The sequence below is a fragment of the Molothrus aeneus genome, chromosome Z, assembly GCF_037042795.1.
Source record: "Molothrus aeneus isolate 106 chromosome Z, BPBGC_Maene_1.0, whole genome shotgun sequence".
Lineage (NCBI taxonomy): Eukaryota > Metazoa > Chordata > Aves > Passeriformes > Icteridae > Molothrus > Molothrus aeneus.
This window is the reverse complement of record NC_089680.1, coordinates 53,762,567-53,790,519: the sequence shown is the minus strand read 5'-3', so window position 1 is coordinate 53,790,519 and position 27,953 is coordinate 53,762,567. Positions and strand designations below refer to the sequence as shown.

Here is a 27,953-nt window from a genome sequence, read left to right as displayed (position 1 = left end):
AATCCATGTCCTCCAAATAATTATCCTCAACCAATCCAGCCACTGGAAGAGGAACCTGACCTCTATTTATGTCTCAATTACTTAATAAAGGGGTGTTTGCAAGGAAGGGTACAGAAAATACTGAAAAGAGAAGACTTGTATTCTGATGACTATGCTTTGGACTTACTTTCCTGGAAAATGAAGGAGTTTCTGTTGTACTCTGAAGTCAAAGGATGAAATTCATAGAGGAGAAGTATGTATCACATTCTGAGTCTCTTGATCTGCAACATACCAGTAAAATATCTGTAAACAGTCAAGAACCTATTAAGAAGATAATTAACTATAAGGCAACTGCTAAGGGGGACCATAATGCAAATCAGATGAAGTGATTGCAGACCTCTTTTATCAAATTCCAGTCTGTTCCACAATCTAGTTCATTCCATTACAAAACAAACAGAAAACCACAACAAAACCCAAACCTTTAATATCCAGCAAAACCAAGAGTTATCAGAGTCCAGTATGAAGCTTAGGTAACACTTCCAAGTGCAATCAAAGCAGAAAAATGAAATAACTAACTGTGTTTCCACTACTTGGATCAGTGACTATGTGAGATACAGAAAAAATGAATGCAGAGTCTGAAGGGACTTGGAGAAATGGTATTCTGTTTTACCATGAGGCTATTGCAATGTGTGAGAAATTTATGCCAGTGTGGATGGATGCAATGATCAAGTGAGGTAGTCAAAGGCTTCCAGTAACATAAGTTTATCACAGGTTTCTGCAGTATTTTCTGTAATAGAAAGTATGGCTGTTTAAGGATGTATGCATGTGTAATACAGATGTGGGTAAATATGTATATCCATTGTTTAATGCAGTGCCTGTGTTCACAGCTTGGGCTACAGGTTTGTTATTTCTCTGTTATGGCAGATTATGCTTTGCTCCCTCATGAGGGTTTCTTCAGGCAGTTATTTCTTCACTGGTTTCCTGATTTATATAACTGTAAAGTGAATAAGAACTCCTGCATAACGGTGACATGAAAAATAATAACCATAAATGAGTTTTGTTGTTTTTTTTTCCAGATTTTAACCTGCATTGTGCAACTTGACAAATTCAGCACAGTATTGTTATTTACCTTCCAAGCCTAGGGCTTCTTCTTCTTCTTTACAGATGGGTTTACAATTCTGTAAGAACAGGGCTAAGAGTGCTGTTGGATAAATTATGACTATGCAGCAATGTCAGTAATATCCCAATATGCCCAAGGAGGGCATAGTGTCACTTGATGCATCAATACTTGCAGAATAAAGTATTTGAAAATACTTAGTCTTACAGCACAGTCCTTCCAATTCCAGACCAAGGCCCAGGAAAGACCCATGTTATCATGACAGATTTTAATTTTTCATATCATTTAATGACTGTCTATTTATACAAAGCTCTGGGTAGAGGCCTGTGTGCTAAGACATGAGTGTCACTACTGATTATGGCAGACCTTTTTATCTTTCCTGTTTCATATAATCTGGGAATTAGGAAATTATTAGCTCTTTATTTATGGGAATTGTTTTTGCATCGTGTTAAGATATATATTGTTATGTGAATAAGCAGCATGTAAATGGATAGGTAATAAACACTGATGAGAATGTTTGCATAGATATTGCCAAAATTGTTTCAGCCAAGTACTGTTAGTCATTAATTTTTCCTTCTCTTCCTTTTTATATGCTGATGTACTGTAGAACTTTTCCGATTTCTTCACAGATTTTTATAGTTTAGCATATTTTGCTCACATATTCAGCATACATTAAGATATTTGCTTAAGAATAGGTCCTTGCTGATAACCAGCATGTTAGCATTTATACAAAAATCAACTTAATCACTGGGATTAGAATATTTGTTTACTTCTGAGGACTCCTGATTCTCTGACTTTATTCCACTCAGTGCATGTTGGGGTAGCATCTTGCTTATCCAGCACAGGAGTATCTGGCCAGGTTTCACCTGATCCTTGTCACTCAGGAAAAAAGGATAAGAATTGCCATAGATACTTGATTCCTGTGTCTCTCCTGCTCTTGCAATGGACATATTCCTCCTGATTACTCACAGTCCCTCTTGGCCAAAAGCAAAAGCAAGGCTGGTTCCTGAATTTGACACTCTCCTTTGGTGGAGGAAAAAAACTAGGTTTTGATTTCTACATATATTTTTGTGTGAACTATAGGAAACTCTCTTTTAAAGTATCAAATATAGTCACACAATTTCTGAGATTATTCTCCTGATATTGAAATAGATATTCAAGATTGTTAATCTGTATATACTAGAAATGTTCAATTCAATGTAATAAATGTGCTCCCTCTTTTGTTAACAGAATTAATACTTTCAAGAAGATATCAATTTAGGCTCAGACAATTTCAAAGGGAATCACATTTTTGGGGGAAGGATGTTAAAGCAAATGGTGTTCATAGAGGAGGAAAAGGCATGAAAATGAGATTTACTTCAGATAGGTACCTAATTGTTCAGATGTATTTGTGAGGTTTGCCAAAGGAATTGTGAAACAAGTAAAAATCTTGTGAGATCACACGCTTTTAGTAGGATTAGACCTATCTAGATAACATTTTTAAGCAGTCAGGGGGTAGGTATGCATGATACATTTATCTTTTCATTTCAGAATCTCCAGAGCAACTCTATTCTTGGCTTCAGAGGGAGCATCCACTTTTGAATACGAACATATTACCTTTTTTTTTTTTTAAATCAACATAACTGGCTCTCATGTCCTTAGCAGGGATGTCCTGTTTAGGAAAACAACGATTCCCTCAGGACTGGTTTCTCATTTGGTACTTCAAAAAAATTATGTGTCTCAAGGGAGATCCAAAAGGCATCATCAACTCCATTTTTCCTTCTAGTCTCATTTGTTTTGATATTATGAGTCCTACAACTCCCTAACATATCATGTAAGGCTGCTGAAGTAAATACTCTTGCTGCAACTGAGATGTGAAGGAAGGGGTCCTTGTTTAGGGATTGCTACTGCCCCTTGCTCAGATGTCCCAGCCATTTTATTGCACATTTTACATCCAGATTTTCTTGTTTATCTGGCAGTTCATTATTTAAGGCCAGCTTGTCAGAATCAGTTAAATATTCTTTGGGAAACATGGTCACATCTTTGAGACACCACAAATATTTTTAATATGAAAAGATTGGCTTGATAAGAGAAACAAGATAAACTTGCATCCCCTAAAATATTTTTCTGCTTTTTCATGTATATTTCTAAAAGTATCAGTACACGGATGACAAACTTCATGGCAATAAAGTCCTGGAAAGAGAGACACCAGCAAAGCAGTGAAAATGATTGCTGATGATTTGTTCTAACTACTTGACCTTGTGCCATCTCCCCCAGATATATGACCAAGATGGGACACTGCAGCACTTTATCGATGGTGGAGAACCCAGTAAGTCGAGCTGGATGAGGTACATCCGATGTGCCAGGCACTGTGGGGAGCAGAACTTAACCGTGGTTCAGTACAGGTAAAGTGATTCTTGATTCACTCAGTGACACAAAATGAGAGTGTTTTATCAGGCTGTGATCATCAGGAGTACTGCTGCCTTTGATTGAAAAGACAGTATCCTAGCTTTGGAGGATGTGCTGACGTGGGGCAGCACACATGGGGTGAAGCTCCAGGGAGCGAGGGCAGCCCTGTGTCACTTGTGTGACCACCCCGCCACACAGAGCTCTCTGCACTGTTTCAAACAGCCTCATCAGAGGCAAGCCAACACAAGCAGTTCTCCACCCTTAAGAGGGATGCATGTGATAGGGGAGGGGGAAAAGTGGCACCCAGAGGCATCCTGAGAGTCAGCCATGAGCTGTGCATACACCTCGAGCTCTTTTGTTGAGTGCACCTGCTGGCCAAGATTGCTAGAGCTTGTGCCTCTTATGCTGCTGGCTAGAGAAAGTCAAAATGCAAAGAAAAATGTAAAGAAATTATGGTACATTTTGCTTTGTACTTGCAAAGATATGCAGAAAACCCAGACAACACATTACATAAATACATGACCTCAGCTATAAACAAACCTTTTGCCTTAGAATCAGAAGCGACTGCTTGGCCTTATTAAATGTGGTAGGAAGCACATCAAAGAATGCCCCAGGCTTGCCAGTTGCAGTGAGCAATGATTTTTGCTGGTTGCTTTAGAGAGCAGAGTTTCTTTTATTTAGGAAAAATCTTAAACTTATTTAAACTACCTTTAAAATTAAAAATAAAACATATAAAAGCAAGCTAAAATGAAATATATAAAGTTTGATTATCCCATAGGGATCCAATTTAACAATGGTAAAATTGTTCAATTGCATTTTCAGCTTTTTTATTCTCTGGCCAGTTGACTAAACAATGCTGCAGTTAAAAAAATAACAATCCTATTTATACATTAGGAATCTTTTATTATATACTTAGGTATCTGCTATCTATAGCTAAAATACCATAGGATTTTAAAGAAACACACTGGGTAATGAATAAAGATTGTTGTGATGAAAGAGTATTTTTGTAGGTATCTTGTGGACTATTTCTCTATGTGCTGATGTGTGCGTGCACATACATATATAAAAATAAGAAAAAAATATGCGTACACACATATATATAGATGACAAAACTAAATGAAAAGTGAACATGAGAAAGTCATTACACATCTGTCAATATTAAGTGGATTTTACAACTCTCCTTTCATGATGGAGTTTTTACTTAGAGTTCCCTCTGTTGATCTGTTTTCGATTACTTCAGATCTTTATAAAATGAACTACAAAAACACAATTTAAAAAACTGGCATCCATCACCGGTGACTGCATCCAAGTGTAAGAAAATAGAAAAGTTGGACACTGAAAAACCAGCCTAATTTTTATTGTACATGGACGTCCTCCTCACAGAAATTCAGCTGGTTTAAATTCATTCTGTTATGATTTGTAATATCTAAATGGAATTTTCTTCAAAGTGCTCTTGATTGATTGACCCTTAGCTGAACGTTTTGTTTTTATTTTGAGGCTGACAATAATGTTTGTTGGCATGTGTTCTGCTTCAACTGTGTTGGGACGCCATGAAGCTATCTTTATGAGTCATCCAACCACAATACTAAATACATGTCAGCAAAGGAAATATTATCCGAAAAGGGAAAAATCCCTTTGATGTACTTCAGCATGCAGAGATTGCTGCGAGTTTTGGAAGCTCTGCACACTTGTAAGGGACGGTGTACACTTACACTTTTTTTTCCCTGCCTACTCCAAGCCCCACAGACCACCCATTGCTCAAAAACAGTCCTGCTCTTTCAGCGGCAAAGTGTGTCATTTGGTTTTAGCACATTCATTTGCTGGGCTGCTGTGTTTATGTTAAGGGAAGCCAAACTGAGAGATGAAATGTTACAAGGGTGAAGTACAAAGTAGACTCAATTTTTCTCAAGTTAAGAGATGCCGGTAATTTATAGTGTGGCTCCGATTTTCATTTTTATGTAACAGTGGAAAGAATTAACTAAATGCAAAGCTCTGTCAAGAAAGAGTGACAGAGAAGAAGAGGAGGAGAAAGAGGAGGAGGGAAGATGAAGGGGACACACAAAGAGGAGAGTTTTTGTCAGATATTCATAGAAGGCTAAGAAAACCGTTCTGCTTAGCTAGCAGTGCCCTCCTGAGACAGGGTGGCAGTAAGCGAGGAAAATAACAAGATAAATGAAATTTTTGCAGCTGCTAGTAAAATATTGAGAATCTGCACTTTTTTATTGATCTTTATGATCCTGTTGCCAAGAGCCACTTTGCGGTGACAAAATATGTTGACAAGTGCATATCTCACTGCCATGAAAAATGTGGTAGAAGATTCTCCTTATGTCTGCAGTGTTATACAAGGAACAAATTGCATTGCTACAGCCAATTCTTTATAGAAAGTCTAAATTTAAGGCCTACCAACCCTAAACACTTTTATCTTGAACTTCAGAATAATGTTTGTAGCAATTCTTCACTCAGAAAACTGGTTGAGGCCTAACTTTTTTTTTGGTCTGTAGATGTTTTTTCTGCCTTACATAAGTGGTTATAAAAAATGTTCATTTCTTGGTACTTTGACTGTATCACTTTGGTATGTAATCCTTCAGCAAGAGTGGACTGTTCTTCTTGTATATATTGAATTTCTATCCATCTCAGAGGAGTGTGTTTTACTGTTCCATGTGAAGCATAAAGGGAAAAGCCACTGCAAACTGATAACATTTGTCTTTTATCCTGTGTCTGATTCTAATCTAGCACAGTTTTTGCTGCCATGTAAATGTCTTAACTGCAGAAATATCACTCTGAAGCTATTTGCATCAGTGCAAGATCAGGAAAAGGCTCTTGTTTTTTATGCTGAAGACATAAGGACTTTTCCCTTTTCACCCCCATGTTCCCACTTCAGTGGTCTAGAAATACCCAGTGTTCTCTCACAGGAACAATGAGATGCACACTTAAGGTAACACTGATTTACACATACTAAATCATTGGCACTGCCCTCACATTCCATGTAGTGGAAGATTTTAGCACTGCATGATCCAATTAATCCCAGTTTTTTATTTCCCCTAAGTCAAAGTCTGTTTTCCTCGACAACCCAAGGTCTCTCTATAAAAGGTGTATTACTGCCATGAAAGGTCACTCCACACACTATCTCAAAGGTCTTGCTAAATGTATTTATTCATTTAATTTCTCTTCACAAAAGAAATGTTGTCTACCCTAAAATATGTTAACTTTTGCAGGTGACAAATGCAAAGCTGTTTAAATGGCTGTACTTGCTTATCTGTGTACACCACTCAGATGATTATACCATGTAAGCAGAAAGTACCATTCTAAAATCCCCCTGAAACACATTTTGCAAGAAAATACCTGTATTTTAATGGTATCTTGGTCCTTCTGAAACCTTAGCATTTAATATATGCTAGATACAACTTGTCTGTAATGCTGTTAGCCTGTGCTACAGGAACAAAGTCCTTCTCTAATGACAGATTTGGTTTTAACACAACCAGTAGGTTATTCATTTAGTTATCTGCAGAAATGCTTCCAAAACAATGAATTTCTACTGTAATACCATGTACTATAAGATGAGAATGCTCTATTCCTAAATTATGCCATGTTTTCTTTTTTCTTGATTAGGTCAAATATATTCTACCGGGCTTGTATAGATATCCCCAGGGGCACTGAGCTGTTAGTGTGGTACAATGACAGCTACACATCTTTCTTTGGAATCCCTCTCCAGTGCATTGCACAAGATGAAAATTGTAAGTTCTTTCTTGCATTTCTACCTGTGTAAGCCATAATTCCTCTTTCATGCCTAATCAGATACATCATAGAGCATTTTAGAGGGGGCTCTGTCCCTGGAACTTCAACACCTATCTGGATGGAGCTTTGAGCAATCTGTTCTCGTGGTGTCCCTGCCCATGGCAGGGGAGCTGGAACTAGATTATCTTTAACCATTCTATGATTCTCTGATTCTATGACGTTTAATGAAATTTGCAGTATATTTAAGGTGAGGTGATACACTTATGCTGCAAAATTGTGGTATGGTTAGAATCACTGTTCTGTATCAGTGATTAATTAATGTATTGCAAACGAGTTTGTTTGGTTCTCTCAGTTGTTACTAGGTCTATCACAAAACACTGTATTACCAAAACAGTAATGCATTGCAAGCCCACAGGGCCTCTGTTGGTGTTTCTTTTTTTCTATTACCTCTGAGCATATTGAGAAAAGCTTTGACTGGCAGATTAAAGAGGTTAGATCCTTGTGGTTAAACATAAAATCCTACTTTTAAAAATACCAGCTGAATGTAAGCACACTGAAATGACAATAAATCTCTATTCCATCCTGACCATCCCCATTTTCATCCATTCTTTTACCTGTTCTCAACATTTTATTTCTTGTTTGCTAGCAATCCTCATGAAACTAAGCATGAATAGTTACTTTCAACACAGACAAAAACTAGTGCTGGATACCTATGTCTGTAATAAAAATGAGTGATCCAGGCACATCCTTCAGTTCTACTGCTTGTGTGTGAGACTTGGTTAGAGCTTGCATCCATTTTGGCAACTATATATATCTATAAAGTGGGAGAAAACAAGAATGGACCCGTTGACTTTGGTCTAAAGTAACTCTGTGACTGCCCACACTCAGTAAATGATGTATGAGGTGTATGTTTTTGGTCCTGTACTTGGACACTTAAGCAGCATGAACTGCTAGGAAGAACTAGTGTCTTATAGCAACTTAAATACCGAATCATGCAGCAATTAAACAGCAAGATAGCAGGGACTAAACTATTGAAAATAAGCATCCTTTCTCATCTTGAGTTTTCTGTTGAGTCTGCTGAGTTTGAGAAAAGTTTAAAAGAAATTTAGTTTCTGTAAGAAATATTTGCTGATGAAAGCCATGCTCTGGAGTGTAAAATATAGAAATATTTTTTCTTTCAGAAACTCAAGACTACAAAAATTTTTTTTAAAATCATTATGGATAATATCTCTAAATATTGTCTCTTGTTATTTCTCTGTGAGACAAACCAGAGTTTCATCCATAGACACACTGACATGAGTAGATGAAATTAATCTCTGACCATGGAGCCATCTGCAGACTGGTATAGGACTTCAGTCCCACCTAAACTCCCAGAATGTACCTTCTGCTTATCTTCTGCACAAGGGTATTGTCAGCAGCACAAGTTCTGCCTATATTCCTTAGATCTTTAGTAGCCTGATCTCACTGCTTCTGTGGACTTTTATGACCACAATTTAAATAAAATAAAATAAAAGAAAAAGTATATTGAGGCAAAATGATAGTATACAAATTGGTCCTGGTACTGAAGAGACATAGAAGATGTATTCTGTGTCTGGAAACTTGAGATAGACAGATCCATGGATGCAAACCTACTTAGAAATGAGGTTCTCAGATACTACAAAAAAGAATAGGTTAGGATGGACCTCAACTGACATAAATTAAGTATCTTCTAGTAATATAATATTGGAATTGTTATGATTGATCATAGATATTAAAACAGAACTCTAAAGCAACTGGCATGATTTAAAATATTACCAAATATTAAGTTGTGGTTGTTTTGGGGATTTTTTTGTTTGTTTGTTTGTTTGTATTTCTTTTACATTAAATAATATTGGCTGATTCCGGCTTACAACTGAAATTCTCATGTTTGCTCTTAGAAATCATGATTTGCTCATGTTTGCTCTTAGAAAAATTGATTTACCAAAACACAGTTGTAGTTTCTAATCATCAGTTTAATACATGCTATGTACCTATTTGTATATATAAACAGTTTGTAACCAAATTTGTGTACAGAAACTTATATGTATACAACATATTTAATAACATATTAAAAATTTCCATGAAAATAATAGCGCATGGGCCTGAGTCTACCAAAATTAGAAAGTATTAGAAGTTACTCAGTCCAGTGGCCTAAATTATATTTATTTTTCATTGTGGTGCAAGCTTTTGTCAGCTGACTATTTTTCCACAGGACCCTTGCCTCATTCACTGTATGATCTATATGGCTCTCAAGGTGTGAGGCAGCTGTTCAATTTCTTCTACTTGCTTCACCTCCTGCCTTTCTTATCACAAAACATTCAAATTCAGCACTAAATCACTTCTTTGTTAAAAACATATTGCATTTGTCGCTGAAATATCTGAGTGCCTCATAAGCCATAGTTAATTGACGATCATAAGACTAGAAACAATTTTCATGGGACTTTTAAAACATTTTTATACCTGTTTTGTAGGTGGGAAACTGATGCACGAAGATCTCTCTGCCTGTATTTTGCAGTGTTTCATGGTGACCTACCTGCTATTAACCTCAGGCATAAGATACATGATGAAGTCCCTGGCTTCTTACTGCATTGGCAGTGTGACCATCTGTGAGATCTAATGGTGTAATATCCTCAGAGGCCACCCTTTTGCAGGATGAGGGAACTATTGCTGCAGTAGATATTTAAGCCCTCTTGTATCTCAAGGAGGGTCCCAGCAGGGACTTTTTTCTCCATGCTCTCAAAATTCACGCTTGTCTGTGATATAGCAGTCAGACATGCTGATTGTAGCATGCAGAGTCAGGGTATCACAAGTGGTGTAGCTTTTTCTTTCAGATGACAATCCCATTGTGTAATAGAAGTATATCACAGTCAGGCTTCTCTGGGTCCTTTCAGTCTCAGACACTCCCTTGCATGAATTTTCATTTCAGTGTCACAAAATCAGCACCATCCATTCAGATCACTGTCTCATTCAAGCCCTTCTTTTCTTTTTTTTTTTTCCTTTTTTTTTTTGTACTTTGTTAAAATAAAACTGTTTCATTGTAGTGTCAAGAAAATGGATGTTGATTTTTTTGGTGTCCCAAAACTGTATTAGTTTTAAAAAGGCATAAAAAGGATCTTATTTACTTTTCTTGTTTTCTCCCAGTGAATGTCCCTTCGACTGTAATGGAGGCCATGTCCAGACAAGACACCCTACAGCCATTTAATAAAAGTAGCAAACTATCCCCTGCCACTCCACAGCGATCCATAGTATTTCCACAGACTCCGTGTAGCAGAAATTTTTCTCTCCTGGATAAGTCTGGGTCCATCGAGTCAGGATTTAACCAGATCAGTGTCAAAAACCAACGAGTTCTTGCAAGCCCAACTTCAACAAGCCAACTAAATTCTGAGTTCAGTGACTGGCATCTTTGGAAATGTGGGCAATGCTTTAAGACTTTCACCCAGCGGATCCTCTTACAGATGCATGTGTGTACGCAGAACCCCGACAGGTAAAGCCCAGGCTCTCTTTATTTCTGTATCTACTGATAGCCAGATCCACTGCTTTCTTCTTTTATCAAGCTGTTATCATTTTCAAAACCAAACCATTATTATGGGGAGCCTGTATGACATAATTCATCTGCAGCTGCGTGAAGTAAGCTGATAAAAACTATTGCTTGCCTTCACTATTTGTAAAAACATTCAGTGCCTAAATGTGCAGATAAAAGGAAATAGCTAAGGATATAATCTTGTTTTTAGAATGGTTTGGTACATCTGATGGAGGCAACAAAATAGAATGAAAATTTATGAATATCATAGATGGAAAAAATGAGGTCAAGATAATTAAAAGTCTCTCTGTCTTCCAAAGATAATCTAACTTTCTGCTCAGTGGCTGTCACAGTCATTTCAGGGTTCACCTATAGTGTGCAATGTGTATGAACTTAATTAAGTACTAAGAGGTAATGAATTGGAATTTTTTGCTTAGTACTATTTTTCTTCATAGCATGCAAACCCATAAATCGTACAAAGCTGTCAAAAGGAAATACCTACTCCACCAGTGATGTGGAGGAAAACAGATGCCACTTATTCAATAAACTAATATCCACACAGAAGAAAAATGTTGACTAGATACCTCAGAGTCAAAGTTGGTTTGAAAGTTTGTCAATACAGAATTTTATGGCTGTGAACTGAGGATGAAATTTAGCTGAACAAGTGAATTAAAATTTCAGGTACTCTGACCGGTGGCACAGTAAATATAATGGAACCATTATTTATGAATCAAAGCTGGTTTATTTGACAATTTTGATAGCTGGCAGGACAAAAGACAAAAATCAAATTAATTCAATAAAAAAGGCTGCCCGTATTTTGTCTCTTCTTCAGCTGTGCAGATTTGAGCATAACAGCTAAATCCCTGAAAGGTGTTTCAAAAAGCAGCATTTAACTGTGAATTAGAGTTAAAAATACCACTACCAAAAAAGCAGCAAAGACTGAGTCTGTGTATGTGTTTGTGTGCATGTCTATGTCTCCTCGTGTACTTTGTGTACTATTTACATGTACACATATGCTTGTGTGATGCTATGGGTATGGAGAGAATAAGTCCATTTTTCCAGAAGAAATTTCAAGCATGTTAGGGACTAATTAGATTCTAAGCTAGTATTAATAAAAATTAAGAATTGATAATATTGTGAATGTGAACAAGCCCTTTCAACACTTTTCTGGATTTCATGCTTGCCTCAGCAGAAGCAAATGCCTTGCTAGGGAAGCTGTAGGACAAAACTGGTAATTTAGGTGTCACAATGTAGAATATGGGTCCTGAAAGGTCTGCTCTCCTACATTCCATGGACTTTCGTGTTTCTGGTATTAAAGAATCCTAAGCATACTGTAAAGCATAAAATGGTGCATCCTGGAAGAGTCTAGACACTGGAAAAGGCATGTTGTTAGGTCCTCCACATACTTTTTCAGTGATACACCCAATCAGGTGTGACACCTAGATTTCATCCTTTGTTTGAACCAGTGACTTCCTTTGTGAAGAAGCAAGTTGCAGATAATAGTTAATGCAAGAAGGGTCTCTCTTAATGGCACTGTTCTCCACTCTAAGTGACAGCTAAATATTTATTTTGTCAGAGAAAGAAAATGAGGATAAATCTGTCTTACCATTAGATCTTTCATCGCGGAGGTGAGAGATTAATTTTTTTAAGTTAATTTAATTCTTTTTTTATTTATTTCATCCTAAGCAGCTTGTGTCAAATATTGTCTGAAACACGGACTGGATTTCTGGTCTTCAGTCTTAAAAGTGATCATTCGCATTAATAGGGTGCTGATTCACCGTGTATTACCTCTCAGTCCCTCCTGTGCCTACCCAGCCAACAGCTTCCTCAGGAAAGTCTGGAGCATTGTCAGCTCAGAATACCCTAGGGCATAGTAGGAAATCATCTTGCTATGATTAAGGTCGTTGCAATTCATTCCATGCTTGAAATTACCATAAATAACTGCCCTAGGATCTCGGTTATCATATCCTTGCTTAGAAACCTTCACAGTCTGAGCTTACACCACAGGAAACTTTTTGTCTTTTAGTGGGTGCCAGTTACTTAGTGATGCAGTGTCTAGAAAAAAGTGGCCTTTGGTTTCTTAAACACTTTGCATTTTTCTAGATGAAAAATTTTTACAGTGTTGTACAAAATTTCCAGGAGACACAAAAGTAAGGTATGATTTGTGAAGAATACCTGCTTGCCAGCCCGAAGTACTGGATGCAGCTCTCTGGTTTTTATTTTCTCAATGACATCTGCAGCACTGCTCCAGCTGATAAACAACTCCTCATTTATTGTCAGCAATTTGTAAGCACACCAGCCACTGCATCTTTGATGTGACTGAAACAGCAGGGCCTATCATCTCTAGGAAATAGACTTCAGTCTGTCTGTTCTGGCTTAGTATTTGTTTTGCAACAGTGCCGTGCAGGGAAAAAACCTTTGAATCTGTACAGGAGTCTGATTCATGGTCTGAAATACAAGAAAAGCAGACTACTTGAAGCTTGAGAAATCCAAACAAAGATAATACAACAACTGAGATTAAGAAAAAATCTAAATGAGAGCAGAAATAAATAGGCCATAATACACGTAATTCCATGAAGTAGTAAGAAATAAATGATCCTATTTATCAGGCAGATCACTTAATAAATAAAAATAATTTTAAAACATTATGAATCACAAGTAGGAGAAATTATTAAAATCTTCTGCTGTGCTTTTTGTTTTATTTAAAGATTAAGAATTGAATTTAAAATATCTTTTAATTTTTTACTGGTTTACTTATACACTTGTCTCTTTCCACCAAAAAATTTTAAGTTTGTTATATTTTTCAGGGCTTCTCTTTGAAATTAATGGTAATTGGAGTTGAAGTGTGTGTGAGAGGTGGAAATTTAAATTTGTAAAATCTTGAATTCAGGGACCTTCTGAGCCTTTAAGACTTGCTTAAGCCTTGACCAGACAGAAACAGTTTGAGACGATATTTCTGGAAGCAAGAGTTGGAAATATTTTTCATTGGGTTTTTTTTGGTTTTTTTTTTTTTTTTAATTATGTTGGGATGGGGTTTTTTTGGTTTTTTTTGTGGTTTTTTTGTTTGTTTGTTTGTTTGTTTGTTTGTTTGTTTTCTTTTCTAAGTTTTTAGGCTTTATTATTATTATTATTATTATTATTATTATTATTATTATTATTATTATTATTATTATTATTATTATTATTATTATTATTATTTCCTCCCTTCTTCTGCAGAAATTCCTAACAATCCTGTTTGGAAGGCTCAAAAACGGGGTTACCAAAACTCCTTATTACAATGAACAATTTTTATTTGGTTTTTTTAACAGCGACCACTTTTCTGATAATGACACAGTCTTTTTTAATGACAGCACTCTTCCACATCACTCTGATCACCAGATTCACAGTTCATTGGCGTTCAGGGAAGGCAGAAAGCTTCAGTTCTCAAGACTTCTGTGTGGCATATTTTCATGAACAACCTGTACATCTGTATGATATATATTCTCATTGATTGCCAGGGATTCAAGCTGAGAATCTGAGGGAAAGCACATTCCATAAATGTGTTCATGGATGATAGATTATGGATGTGATCTGGCACTCACAATTCTTCTTTACTCAAAAGATGTTATACTCATGTTTTGCAATATCACCTCAATATTAAATAGTAAGCATGTTTTGTTTTGTTTTGTTTTTCTTAACAGGAAGTTGAAGTTATCAGCCTAATAGATGTTTTTCTCTAATATCATGGCTTAGTCCATTTTGTGTTTATATTTTCTTTATAGGTTCTGTGTCTTTGACCTTGATGGTCTCCCCAAGTCCACTAATTGATTTGAACCTCTCCAAAACAGACTTCTAAAAAAGAAGTGTTTTGAGTAAGAGTTGTCTATTTCTGTGTATTGAGTATTGCTCTGTTAAAGTAAACTTCATGCTGAATTTAATGCTGGTTCTTGCATAATCTTCTCATAAAGGTTTGCAAGTGCCCAGTACTCAGAGCTAGTAACAATAACAGGTCTACAGAGCAGAAACTCTCCCTGACAGCTTCAGAAGCTTGCATATGCTCCAATGCTGGCTTTCTGCTTTGGCTGGTTTCTTCCCAAGCATTTGTAACAGATGATTGCAGAACTCCCAGCAGGTCCAGCTCTGCCATCCCTGCTGCTGCATGGTGCTTGAGGTGCTCAGGACAGCAGCTGTGCTGCTTGAGGGGAGCACCAGCCTGGCAGAGGATGTGGAGTCCAGAGGCAGTGAAAGTAACCCCCATGGCTCTGCTGATGCTTGGGATGTTGCTGTGTGCAAGTTAGGAGTATCCTGAGGTGTCACTTTGCTCTCCAGCCTTAATTTGACTTGCTAGAAGAAGGCATTCCTCAAAAATACCTTCCTTTGAGAACAACTGTGACCTAACTCCTCTGACTGCAGCTGGGCTCTTAAAAAGCTGTGCATTGTATAAAGGCCAGATCCTGAAAGCTGATGCTGGCCCCACCTCAAACTGCACTGCTTGTGGGGTTTCTTGCAGAGGCTGTGGCATGGCATCCTCCACCCTATAACAATGAGAAATGCTGTCCTGGATTCAAGGGAGCCCTGTGTCCCACTCTTTGAGGCTGTGAGATCAATCACCTTTTTGAAGCTCAGGAGCAAAGAGGAAGTCAGGAAAAACCACCAGGATGCCTGCATGGATGAATGGGGAACTCCTGGATTAATTCAAAGACAGAAAGGAAGGCTCCAGAGAATGCAAGTGCAGACAGGTAGCCTGGGAGATATACAGACAGGTTGTCTAAGCAGCCAGAAATCCCTTTGGGAAAGCTAAAGCCCTGATAGGATTAAAAGTGGGCAGGGACATCTAGGACAACAAAAGCTTCTATTGTTACATTAGTGATAAAAGGAAGACCAGGGGAAATGTGGGACCTCTCTAAAAGGAAGCAGGAGGCCTGGTGACCTAGGACATAGCAAAGGCTGAGCTAGTCAGTAACTTAACTGGCAAATGTTCCCATCACACCACCCATGTCACAGAAGGCAAAAGCAGGGACTGGGAAAATGAAGAGCTGCCAGCTGTAGAAGATCAGATTGAAGACCATCTAAAGAACTCGAAGATGTGCAAGCCCCTGGGGCCTGGTGAAAAGCATGTGCATGCCCTGAGAGAAATGGTGGATGAGGTGGCTAAGCCACTGTCTGTCATATTTGAGAGGTCATGGCAGTCTGGTGAAGTTCTGCTGATTCAAAAAAGAAGTAACATAACCTCCACTGCTAAAAAGAAAGACCTGGAGAATTACAGGGCAGTCAGTCTCACCTTGGTACTTGGCAATAGCATGAAGCAAATCCCCCTGGCAACTAGGTTGTTGCAACTAGGTTAAGGAACATGGAAAATAATGGGGTGACTGATGACAGCCAAGGCAATTTCTCTAAGGGCAAATTTGTCATGCCTGACAAATTTGGTAACCTTCTACAGCAGTGTTTAAAGAGCTGGTGAATACAGAATAGAGACTGAGGTCATCTACCTGGACCTGTGCAAAGTGTTTGCACCCAGCAGCCTTGTCTCTGAAGTGAAGAGACATGGATTTATTTGATAGTCAGATCTCTCAATGGATAAGGAATTGGCAGGAAAGTTGCAGTCAAAAGAGTTGTAAATGGCTCAGTCTCCAAATGGAGACTAGAGATATTCCTTAGAGGTTGCTATTTGGGCTGATGCTATTTAGCGCAGCAGTGTTTTTTGGTGACAGGGACAGTGGGATCAAGGCCACCCTCAGCGAGTTTCCTGGTGACACCAGGCTTTGCAGGGCAGGTGACATGCTGGATGGAAGAGATGCCACCCAGAGTGACCTTGGCAGGTTGGAAAGGTGGGACTGGGTGAACATCATGAAATACAACAAGAGCAAGTGAAAGTGGTTCAGGGCAATCTCAAGCACAAATTAAGACTGGGTGGAGAATGGACAGAACATTCCTGAGGAGAAGGACTCAGAGATGTTGGGGGATGAGAAGATAGACACGAGCCAGGTGTGCACTTGCAACACAGAAAGGCAAACATGTCCTGGGCTGTGTCAAAAGCAGTATGGGCCGGAAGTGATTCTCCCCCTCTATTCAACTCTTGTGAAACCCCACCTGGAGCACTGCATCCAGCTCTGGGGATTCCAACATTCCTACAGAGAGTCCAGAGGATGATCCCAAAGATGATCAGAGGCATGAAGACAGGTTGAGAGAGTTTGGGCTGTTCAGGGTAGAGAAAAGAAGGGCACAGGGACACCTTATATGAGCTTTTCAGTACACATAGGGGCCCACAAGAAATCTGGAGAGATACTTTTTGTGATGGCATTTAGTGATAGAACAAGGGATAATGGCTTTAAACTGAAAGATGGTAAATTTTGATGGGATGTAAGAAAGAAATTCCTTAGTGTGAGGGTAATGAGACAGACTTGAAATTTTCCCAGAGAAGCTGTCGATGCCCTGTCTTGGGAATGATCGAGGCCAAATAGGATGGGGTCTTGAGTGGAGATGTACTATAGGAATGTGCCCCCTCTTGATGGAGTGACAAAAATATCCTTTGTTCCCTTAAAAAGGAAATAAGCCCAGAAGTTTCTCTCCTCTATTAAGTGAAAAGACATCTCATAGGACCTGGGGGTCTTCACCTCAAACTTAAGGATAGCTAATTGGACAGGAGCCACAATTTACTAGAAAAAGAAGAGAACAAAGAAACTAACTGCTTTTGTGAGGTGTTTTACCGGCAGCAAGGACCTTTTGCACCTGGTTCAGTTTTTCCCCGCAAAGAGTTTTGTTATTTTGCCTTTTATTAAAACCTTTTTGTTTCCAACACTACCACAGAAGCCATCCTGCTGATTTTATGCCTTCTAAGGTAGCTGAGCCATCTTGGGCGTGAAATAGATCTCCAAGAACTTATGAGACCTGGCTTGAGGAGACCCATATTTCACCATGTCCTTGCCCATAGCAAGGGGTTGGAAACAAGATGATCCTTAAGGCCCCTTTCAACACAGACCATTCTATAACTCTATGATCATGTTGGCTTTTTACTTCTTAGTCATCAACAGGGAGAAAAACACTTTCAATCACATGCCAGTCTCTACTTTCAGCTGGCGCTTTTCCAGCTCTTTCTGAGGGAAAAGAATAAATACAGTGCTGTGCTATTTTGTCTCACTGGACTGAGTTTCAATGACAAAGTTACAAGTATTCAGGAACTTGCCCTTACAAGAAATTTCTCTTCTAAGATTACACCAGAATTCCATATGCCCCTTGAAAAAAGCAAATTCATTTCTGACAAGGCCACACTAAAAACCTGTTAATCATAAAGGAAATAGTTTGAAAATGCAGTGGAAAATAATGATTGGATTTTCCAAGGTTCTAATAATTCAAAGAGTTAATAGTTTATGACGTAGAAAATAAATTTATAACACTTAGATACCCTTAGGAGTTAGAATTTGGAAAATATATTCTTTTGGCAGAGGAATAGTAAAAGACAAATAAAGCTATGTCAGGTTTGCTAAATGAAAATCTAGAAAGAATTAACCTAAATGTACAGCTGTCTCTCAGTAGCTATTTCAGATGAAAGCATATGGATTTTTCTATTCTTTTAACCTGCTTTGTACATATTAGGGGTTCTATATTCCTTGCCAAAAGCATGAATTTTGGTGGGGTTCAGTAAGCCATATAGGGAAGCCTGACTTTTGTACTGATCCCATATATGATATAGTTTCACCCAGAAAAATATCACCTGCAAAAGTTAGGAAATTTTAAGACAGGAAAAGACCTCACCAAAGAGCAAAATCATTCAAGAGATTGTCTAGCTTAGAGAGCAAAATTTATTCCATAGTGTTTTCATTTTGGAAAATGTGTCTTGCACAACTTGGAAAAGCTCAAATTATAAATTACCACAAAACCTGAAAACTATTACATTAGAATTGCTCTCAGATTTTCAGTTTGGATGGCCTGTATTCCTATATGGGCCATCATAGAGTCAGAGACTGTAGGATTAAGGTTTCTAGAAAAAGCTGGTGGATTCTGAATATCAGTAAACCTAGATAGCTTATTGATGATGCATGGGATTAATAACAACAGTGTAAAATTTTTCCAACAGGAAAATTTTCTTCTGGGTACATAGATTTCCCTTCTTTAAGCTCAAAAAAGAAAGACGTGGAGCGAAAAGCTCCTATGTAACTAGGTGTTCAATTAAAAACATTAGAACTACTTTTGATGATTGTTGAAACATCATTCTCATCTGCACATGGCTGTAACCAGTTTAGCTGCTCTTAACTGTAACTTAAAATTAATATCTTGTAAGATTTTGATTCACATGGATACTGTGAAGCTCAAGAAAGTACAATACGTGTATTGGTTATTCCAAGGAAATGAGTTTTTCTGAGCTGGGAGTGCATTCAGTCCAGCAGTGGATTTTTGAAAGCACAGCCTATGAAGACCAACATTTCTGTCCCTTTGTTGCTGTTCCTCCTTGTCTGCAAAACTCTGTTATAGCGAGGTCACCATCTGAATTCATTGTCCCTGTGCAGACAAAAGTGATGGCAGAAGACATAACTGCTACATCAAAGGCAGGCATGCTCTGCCCATGTCAATGTACTCACTGAACCGAGCACAGCTTGTGCTCAGTCCTTCAGCACCACTTTCATTTTTTTGAAAAATAACATATTGATTTTATTTTCTTCTGAGAAAAAAAATTCTGAGCACAGGAAAATTGTTACCAGAGAACAGAATGATAACTTCTGTACTTATTGAATGTAATTATTTTTTTTCTTTTTGAAAAATAGTAGTGTCCAAAAGTTGTCAGAAGTTGGAATATTTAAATCCGCAATTGTGCAAATTAGAGCATTTTTAAGATGTTACAGTATTTTAATGCATTTTTAGGCTCTCTTTTTAAAATTAATTTTGCCTAATGTATGCCATTTATCTAAGCTTTAAAAAAATTAGGCATTTTAGCATTAATTAGAATTACTTGGATATAAACTGCATAAATTCATCCTCTGCAAAGAGAAGGGTAACTTCTTTAACAGTTTTTCTCTCAAGATGTGGATCAATCAGAAAAATGGAGTCAAAGTGATCTAACAGTTGGTGATCTTTTGCAGGGATGATTTGCTTGAGTGTAAGCCAATGAAATATATTCGGAGTATTTTGTAAAGAAGACATTTATTTTGAGCCAATGAAACCATATTGTTTGGCATCACAATGTTCACCTATATCTGGTTTGAAATTTTGACTCTTTGCAGACAAGTTACAGTGTGAATTTTCACTGCATTAAGTTAATAACATTGATTTATTTATTGCTTTAAAAAATAAAAAAATTAATTTGCTTTGTGTGGCATTGCATCATTTTTTGTGGTTGCTGTTAAAAATAGATAACCAGAGGCTAATAGATGTTAATGGTCTCCTTCACTATTAAAAAAATCAATGTTTCTTGGATACAGATTATATTATTGCTTTATTTTGCTTAAAAGTGCTTGATTACTACATTCACCAATTATCCCTATCAACTCTTGAAATTTCATACCAAATTTGATAAATATTTTCTGTGCAAATTTACTTTGGACTCCAAGAAAGGTAAAACTGGACATGTTACTACTTGTCTTTCAGTAAGAGAAACAGAAAAACACTTTCTTGGTTTTTGCTTTTTTAAAATATTATTTTACATATTTCTGTGCATCTTTAAGGGCCACAGCTTTCATATCTTATTTTCAAACTTGTTAGAGAGTAGTTAGATTTTCAAATGCAAGTAATTAAAATTGTAAGCTATTGAGTTATTGATGAATACTGAGCTATTAATCAAGCTAAAAAATTCTACAATCAGGGTTCAGTGCTCTGAAGCACTGTAAAATAATAGTATTTGTGTTCAGTGATGCAAGTAGCCACAATTAAGCAGTTCGCTTGACAAATGAGATAGTTCACTTTATTTTGCACTTAATTGAATTGTACATGCCTGGTCACTATTGTCTCTTTCCCTTTAGTTTTGGTTTCTAGCCATTTAAACGTGTACATTTTTTACGGAGCGAGCAATTAAGTTGTGTTGGCCATTGGCTCTTGAAACGCAGACACCAAGAGTTAAAATGCTGTGTAGGGTAAAAATCATTATTATCCCTCCAGAAAAAAGATCTTAATTTTCTTAGCAAGCAGTCTGATAATCATTTAGGACTCTGCTACTAACTTAAAACAAATGTGAAATGGAAAAAAAACCCTAGTAAGGTCTTGATATAAAGCCACTTTTATTAAAGAGAAATATATAGACGTGGTTTCTTGGCATTTTATTTTAGTTAGCATTTCAGAAGACCAGTCTCACATTGCTGCTGTGTATCCTTTTTTTTCTGTGTTTGCAGTCTGTTTCTTATGGTTCTAAATTTGTAACATATCAGTCAGTTTTGTATGTTTGTTTGTTATGTTTATTTTTAACATGATGTGTTGTTGAAAACCTGAGTTCTGGGTTTCCTTTCAAGATCACCAAAACAGACATTTTCAATCTAGATGGGAGAAAAAATGCTAATGAAATGTAAAGATTGTCAACTGAAATAAGAAAACAGAAAGATAATTGTATTACAGTAGTAATTTTTTCCAAGTCTCATATTGAAATAAGTGATCTCTAAAACCATCCAAAGCAATATGAGGAGTTTAATTGTGAATAACCACAGAATAATGACAGGATGTGCACATAACCATCAGATATGCATTTGCAAGTAAGACTGTAGCTCACACCAGCGGACAGAGGATTACATGAGTCCCTCAGCTCCAACGTGTGCAGATCTTTTTTTTGTTTTTGACTCAGGAGTACTGTCGAGTTTGAGAGAACTAAGTCAAACAGATGTGTAGTGCAGGCTCACTAGTTTGCTGATTTATGGTTTTTGGGTCCCATAGACTCTCTTTTAATTCCTGCCCAAGAATTTCACATTTGTTAAAGAGGTTGTGAAGTTTTGGGTTTGTGCTTCCCAAGAAAGACCCAGAAGAGCGTCCACAGTTCTCTTTGGAAATCATTGGGAAGATCAGGAGCCCCCTCCCAAGTGGTTTCCTGCTCGTGCCAACAGAAAGCACTGATGTTGCTGTTTCCCTTCCCACTGCAGGCCCTACCAGTGTGGTCACTGCTCACAGTCCTTCTCACAGCCCTCGGAGCTGAGGAACCACGTTGTGACGCACTCCAGCGACAGGCCCTTCAAGTGCGGCTACTGCGGGCGCGCCTTCGCCGGAGCCACGACGCTCAACAACCACATCCGGACACACACGGGGGAAAAGCCCTTCAAGTAAGTACTTGAAGCCAGCAGCTTTTGCCAGCTGAGACTAGAGAGGGAAATGCATTGCTGCTGCTCACTAGCATCAACAGCACTCAACAGGTGATCCCTTGAAAGCCAAGGTCAGACCATGAGGTAAAACAGCTAGTGATGCTGTTAAAATCAGAATTTATGTGGCTTTGATTTTGAGTTTCTTGAAAGCCTTTCACAATTTTCTGTTCTCTAATGATACCTTGATTATTTTAATTAGTGGCAAGCTGCTGCCAGAGAACCACAGCTGAAAATATGATCAAGACTGAGACAGCCCATGCTGTAAGAACATTAATATGATTCTTTGATGTCTATATGCTGAGGTAGATGGAGTTTCACTTAAAAGCTAATTTGGCTCTAGTTATATATGGGGGGGAATATGCACCTTCTTTTAGTCTCAGAATCACTGAATAGAAAATGTAACTCTGTGGCATAAGTTTTGAAAGATCATAGTAATAAATTTAAAGTGTTCAGCTGTCCAAAGTATAAGAAAAAAAATGTCACCTAATAAAGATGATTTTACATTAAACAGACATTGTTAATTTCTGAAGTTTTCAATTACTGTTATTAAAGCTAAGCACATACCTGTCTCAGAAATCTTCCAGCAGTGCTCATTTCCAGCAATAGTACAGCTGATCCTGATATTTTATCTTCTGTTGTGGAAGACTCTGCCTACTAAAGAGGAAGTGCTCTCCAAAGCAGAAGAAATCTATCCCATATTTGTGTCTTTGTCTTGGCTGAACTGACAGGCTCAGAGTATATATATGTGGTCACTGGAGCAATTCCACCTAATGTATCGATATCACTTCTTTTGGAAGCTTCCTGGATGTTCCTAGGAGGAAGGGGAATAAGTGTAGAAGAAGGTTTGTGTCTCTCCCAGTTCTCCGAGTAATGTCTGTTCTCTTTCTACTTTTCTCTGTTTGACTTTTTTTCCTACTTTTGCCAGACAGTGCTTTTGATCTGGTTAATGTAAGGGTGCTCAGCCGTGGGGCCTGTCAGAACCCCTCATAACAGCCCAACAGAGATACTGGTGAGCACACTTTGCCTCCATATAAGGCTGGAAGGAAGCACAGCCTCCATACATGTCTTTGCTGGGGGCAAGGGGGCAGAGCCAGGAACAAAATGCTGCATTATCCAGAAGAAGAATTTGCATGGCAGGAATCATGGCTAGGATATCGTGGAGACTCAGAACATCTAAATATTGACTTCTCTTGAGCCAGTCTGTTGAATGCTCAGAGCTCACAGAAAGTGAGCCAAAAATGGTGTGAGCAATCAGATTGATTTTATCTAGTTGCTGTGTAAATAGATTTTAGTAATTAATGGAAGGGGTTTCCAGGTCAAAATGGAAAATAGATTTCGTTTAATGTTAAGGTGTTACTTATGTGTAACCTTGTTGACTCCACTTAATTTTTTTCCTTAACATCCTCTTTTTGTCATGTTTCCAATAGATCTGCTATTTTGCCCCATTTAGAGTCATTATTTTTCCCCTTTGGTATACTAATTTTTTACCCTTTTCAAAAATGGACTTGATTACAGCATAATTTCATTTGTGAAAGAGCTTAATGTATGTAATACAACTAACAAGAGGTCTGGGATTTGTTTTTTGTTTTGCTTTGTTTCGGTTAGGTTTTTTGGGGGTTTTTTTTGGGTTTTTGACTTTTTGGTTTTTTTGTTTGTTTGTTTGTTTGTTATGTTTTGCCCTGCTCAAGTGGAAGCATTTCAGTATTCCAGGATGTATCTGACTGTTCCTTAAGTTGAAGGACAGAGCAACAAAAAAAAAGTGTATATACTGGTTGTTTATGATGTATGGCATCATTTCAACTGTGCAAGGTGTTTCTTTAGTTTCTTCCTCAAGTACAAGAAACAGTAGCACCATTTTCTCTCTGGAAGGCTTGTTGAAGTATTTTCACTAAGCTGACTAGTAACTTCGTGTGAAACTGGAACTGGAGCTGCAGGTTTTTCCCATCCTTGCTAGTCAGATAAGAGGACACATGAATCTTGATCCTGCAAGCTGTTCAAAAGGGCAGATTTGTCTCTCATGCAGGACTACTTGCATTTGAGAGAGGAGGGGCAGAAAATTATCTAGAAATCAATCTATTATCTCTGCTGGAGAAAAAAGAAAGAGCTGCAACTCATCTTGATGTCTCATAACTGTTTGGATCCTCCTTTGGAAAAGGGTTGCACAAGATCTGGTATTAAGAAAGTTTAGAAAAAGGCCCTCAACAAATTCTATTAAGCAAGAACCATAAATAGAACAAACAAAGTATCTGTCTCTTGATCATGCAATTTAGGTTTAAAATGTTTGTTTAAGAATAATTTTCAGTATACACTTACACACAAAACCAAAAAAAAAAGACAGAAAGGCCAACTGAGACAGTGTTTTTGTACCTCAGAGAAGTTTGTATTTGTGATGATGTACACACTTCTTTTAACTAATATTTTTAATATTAGAAAGAATTGCCATGCATGGATAGTGATAATTTACTTAAATTCTAGCTAAGTTATTTTAAAATAACAGGTATAATTTTGAAGGTGCTTCTGCTGTGAATGCAATCTCATGATTTCTAATGCAATAGGGCGGCTGTTTTCATATGTGGTTATAGACAAATTACACTCAGCATGGATTAAATCAGCGATGTTAAACGCTAAGTATGTTTGTATGCATATTATTTATAGAAGCTGGTTTTAAAAATGGTGAACACTGGTGACAGTATTCTAAAAAATATTTTAGATTAATTGTTTTGTGAGAGGATGTTTGGGATTGGTTAAAAAGCTTTTTCTGTGAGAGGCCATTTTCTTTGTAGGTCCTAGGTAACTTTGGATGTATGGTGGAAGACTTTTCTATTTTCTTTTCATTAAGATAACAATGCTAAGTGAGTTTATCTGTAGTCAAAGCTTTAGCTGAATTTGACTTTTCATGTCATCACAAGCTATCAAGCCAGCCTCACCACTGTAAAGTCTTTGTGTATTCTTATCTTACTGAAGTCTCCACTACGGCTGCTAGTCTGGGAACAAAGATCCTAAGTAAAATAAAATGCAGGAGAAAAAGGAAAATTATTTGTCACCTCTCTTAATTTTTTCTCACCCCCTCCCTATTTTCATTTGCCTACAGAATCAGGCTTATTCAAAGACCTAATATTTAGGAGTCAATGCAAAATAATTAAGAGGAAATATTCTTTCAGCCTCCAACAGCTCACATATTTTTCATTGTTACTTACTGAAATGCAAAACTGGTCAGCATTCATTTTAGGTTGAATATGTATGTTGTACCTGCAGTGACATCTCAGAGTTGTCAGGAGGGATTCTCTTTGGTTGATAGTTTTTCTTGGATTTTTGATACCCTTCCAAAGGAGTTTAAAAATGTACTTGTTGAATGAAATCTTAAAATGTTTATCTGAGAGTATCAAATTAATGTCTTTTTCTCTAAAATAGGCCCTCAGCATTTTTCCACCCAAAGCCTTTCACAGAGGTTGGCAAAATGTGCAAATTAAACCAGTCCTCACTGTCAATATTTTGAAAGCACTGTGAAGCAAACAAGCAGACCAGTAACAATGAGGGCTATCTAAACAAAATCAGAAACCCCAGTACTGTAGAAATATCCCAAGACTATTGGTGCACTTTGTGAACTTAAGAACAATTCTGTTTACCACCTCCACCCAAGCAAATCATACCAGGAAACCCTGTAGCAGAGTGAAGCCTTGAGGATGAGGAGGTTGAATGCTTTAGGACATTGCTCCTTACAATTACAGTGTACACAGACATTGTAAAAGAAGGAAACATGGATCCAGTTTTCACTGATGGTATCTAATTATTTGAGGACTTTGGAATTGCTTTGGACCTATATGCACCTGGGGCTGTTTAAATTCCATTCAAATGCCACCAGATGCCCCTAAGTGGAAATTAAATTGTATCTCAGTTGATAAGTGTCATTATTGCCAATACCTGTATCTACAGTGCAGGCTTAGTCAAAATTTGGTGTGTCTATCATTCAGGCTTGGGCTCAGTCCCACAGTGGCTTGGTGTGTGGTCACATGAGCTATGGAGTCTTTTTCCTTTCTGACAATTTTGTCTACTGTTCAACTTTCCAACACAACATCAAACACATCTGGGTTACATACAGGAACATGCACACAAAAAATCACCAATGTCATGGACAGAGCTTATAGGAGTGGTTATTCTACTATGATGGGCTGGGAAAGAATGGTTAGTAGAGGGAGAGACTGCATAGAGTACATCAAATTCCAGAAGAAAAATATTCCTGCTCTTCTTCCCATTCCTACCTACTGTGAGACAGTAATGCTGACTGCTGTGACACTATTATCTTCACCTTTTCTATCAGTTTATATCCAGCAACAACTTCTCTGGACCACATTGAAAAGAGGAATCAGGAGCCTAATACACATCTCTGCCCATAAGCCAGGTACTTATATATCCAAAACTATGGTCCTGAAAGCACTACCCACATGATTTGGAAGTATCTAGAAAATCCCAGGCACCTTGGGTAATAGCTGAAGGTTATCCAGGTACAAGAGAAAGACAGGACAATTAAGTGCCTTGTCAGAGGCTTTATTCCGACTTTTGCCCAAGGGCTGTGTAAATGCAGACATCACCAGCAGTTTGACCAGCAGCAACACTTGGCACCCACAGCTTTCCTATTCATAAAGGGTAGGTGCTTGTATCAAGAGATTTATCCCCTTTCTGTTCTCTCTTTAGCATCCCTCTTTCCTGTGCTTGATGTTAGTGTATCAGCCTGTAGCTGGGAAGGTAGAGCACTCCTACAACAGAGGAATCTTGTGGAAAAGGATGGGAAGTTGTATTTTAAAGAACTGTGGTAAACCTTGCTCTGCACTTTCACTAACAATGCAAGGTGCTGAGTGAATGCCTGCCCAATTCCAGCCTCCCAGACAAGCCCCAGGAAGGATAAGGAGGCCTGCCACAGCAAATGGTTTTGGTGGGTAACACTGTCTTTTGATCACTCTATAGCCTTTATCTAAGTCACTAATGCTGCCTAGGCATCCTGTTGGCCTGTATTTCCTTTATTTGGTAAGGCTCTTAAAATCAGGGCTTGCTACACCTGATTTTATAGGTTATATTGCAACTGTATCACTTACAGCTTACTTAGGCAAGGATCCAACCCTCCTATTACTCATCAAGCAAAGTACTTGTCTTTGTGGACATCAAAATAACCAAACTATCAAGTTCAAGTAGACAGTAATATCTCATACAGACTAAGTTAACCCCCCAGCCTCAAAATTGATTATAATGCCTCTGTGATAGATATATATGTATGTATATAAAAATAATACAATAATTTGCAAGTTTGTCAGGCAATGAAAGGTAGTATATTTTGACACACTAATCCAGTAAGTAATCAGTTTTCTAATAAACAATCAGCAGTGCACTAATGTGTCATCAGCACTTCAGGAGCTCTGGAGAGTGGATGATCTGCACATAGACGTTAATGAATACCTCAAAAATCATTAAGTAATCAATACTTCTGAGTTATTTTCATTGAGCTGATAGGTCTGATACATTAAAGCTGACATTTTACATTTGTCAAGATCACAGTGCAGTTTTTAACAGTGGCATAGGATGCTAAAAATATTCCATGAAAGACAATCAAGGAAATACAACTTAAAAGTGTTGACATTTTAGATTGGTACAGTAAGCTGGATGAATGACTCTGTAATGTCTGTGCTAAATAGTCCTGAAGCAGAAATTTATCACCAAAAATTATTAATGTGAAGAATATCCACAGTTATACATGCGTGTAAATATCTTCTTTTTTTAATAAGCAGATCACTGACAGTTCACTTTCTATCATTCACATTGGTGAAGAGAGAAAGATTAAAATGAATTAGCTGAGTCCATTGTTTTTCTCACTTCTCCTTTGAAGATGAACAATTCATTGGAGTGATACTTTTATGAAAATCTTTTTTGGAGATAACACATCACATGGTACCATTAAACT

At 37.6% G+C, this 27,953-nt stretch overlaps 1 protein-coding gene across 1 annotated transcript in view; it reads left to right on the top strand.

The window, feature by feature from the left end:
• PRDM6 (PR/SET domain 6) overlaps nt 1–27,953 on the top strand; it is a 74,959-nt gene that overhangs the window by 45,977 nt on the left and 1,029 nt on the right. The window contains exons 3-6 of the mRNA XM_066569670.1: nt 3,353–3,480; nt 7,094–7,218; nt 10,379–10,721; nt 21,788–21,964. Of these exons, the coding sequence (XP_066425767.1) occupies nt 3,353–3,480; nt 7,094–7,218; nt 10,379–10,721; nt 21,788–21,964 (773 nt within the window). The remainder of the gene's footprint in view (nt 1–3,352; nt 3,481–7,093; nt 7,219–10,378; nt 10,722–21,787; nt 21,965–27,953) is intronic.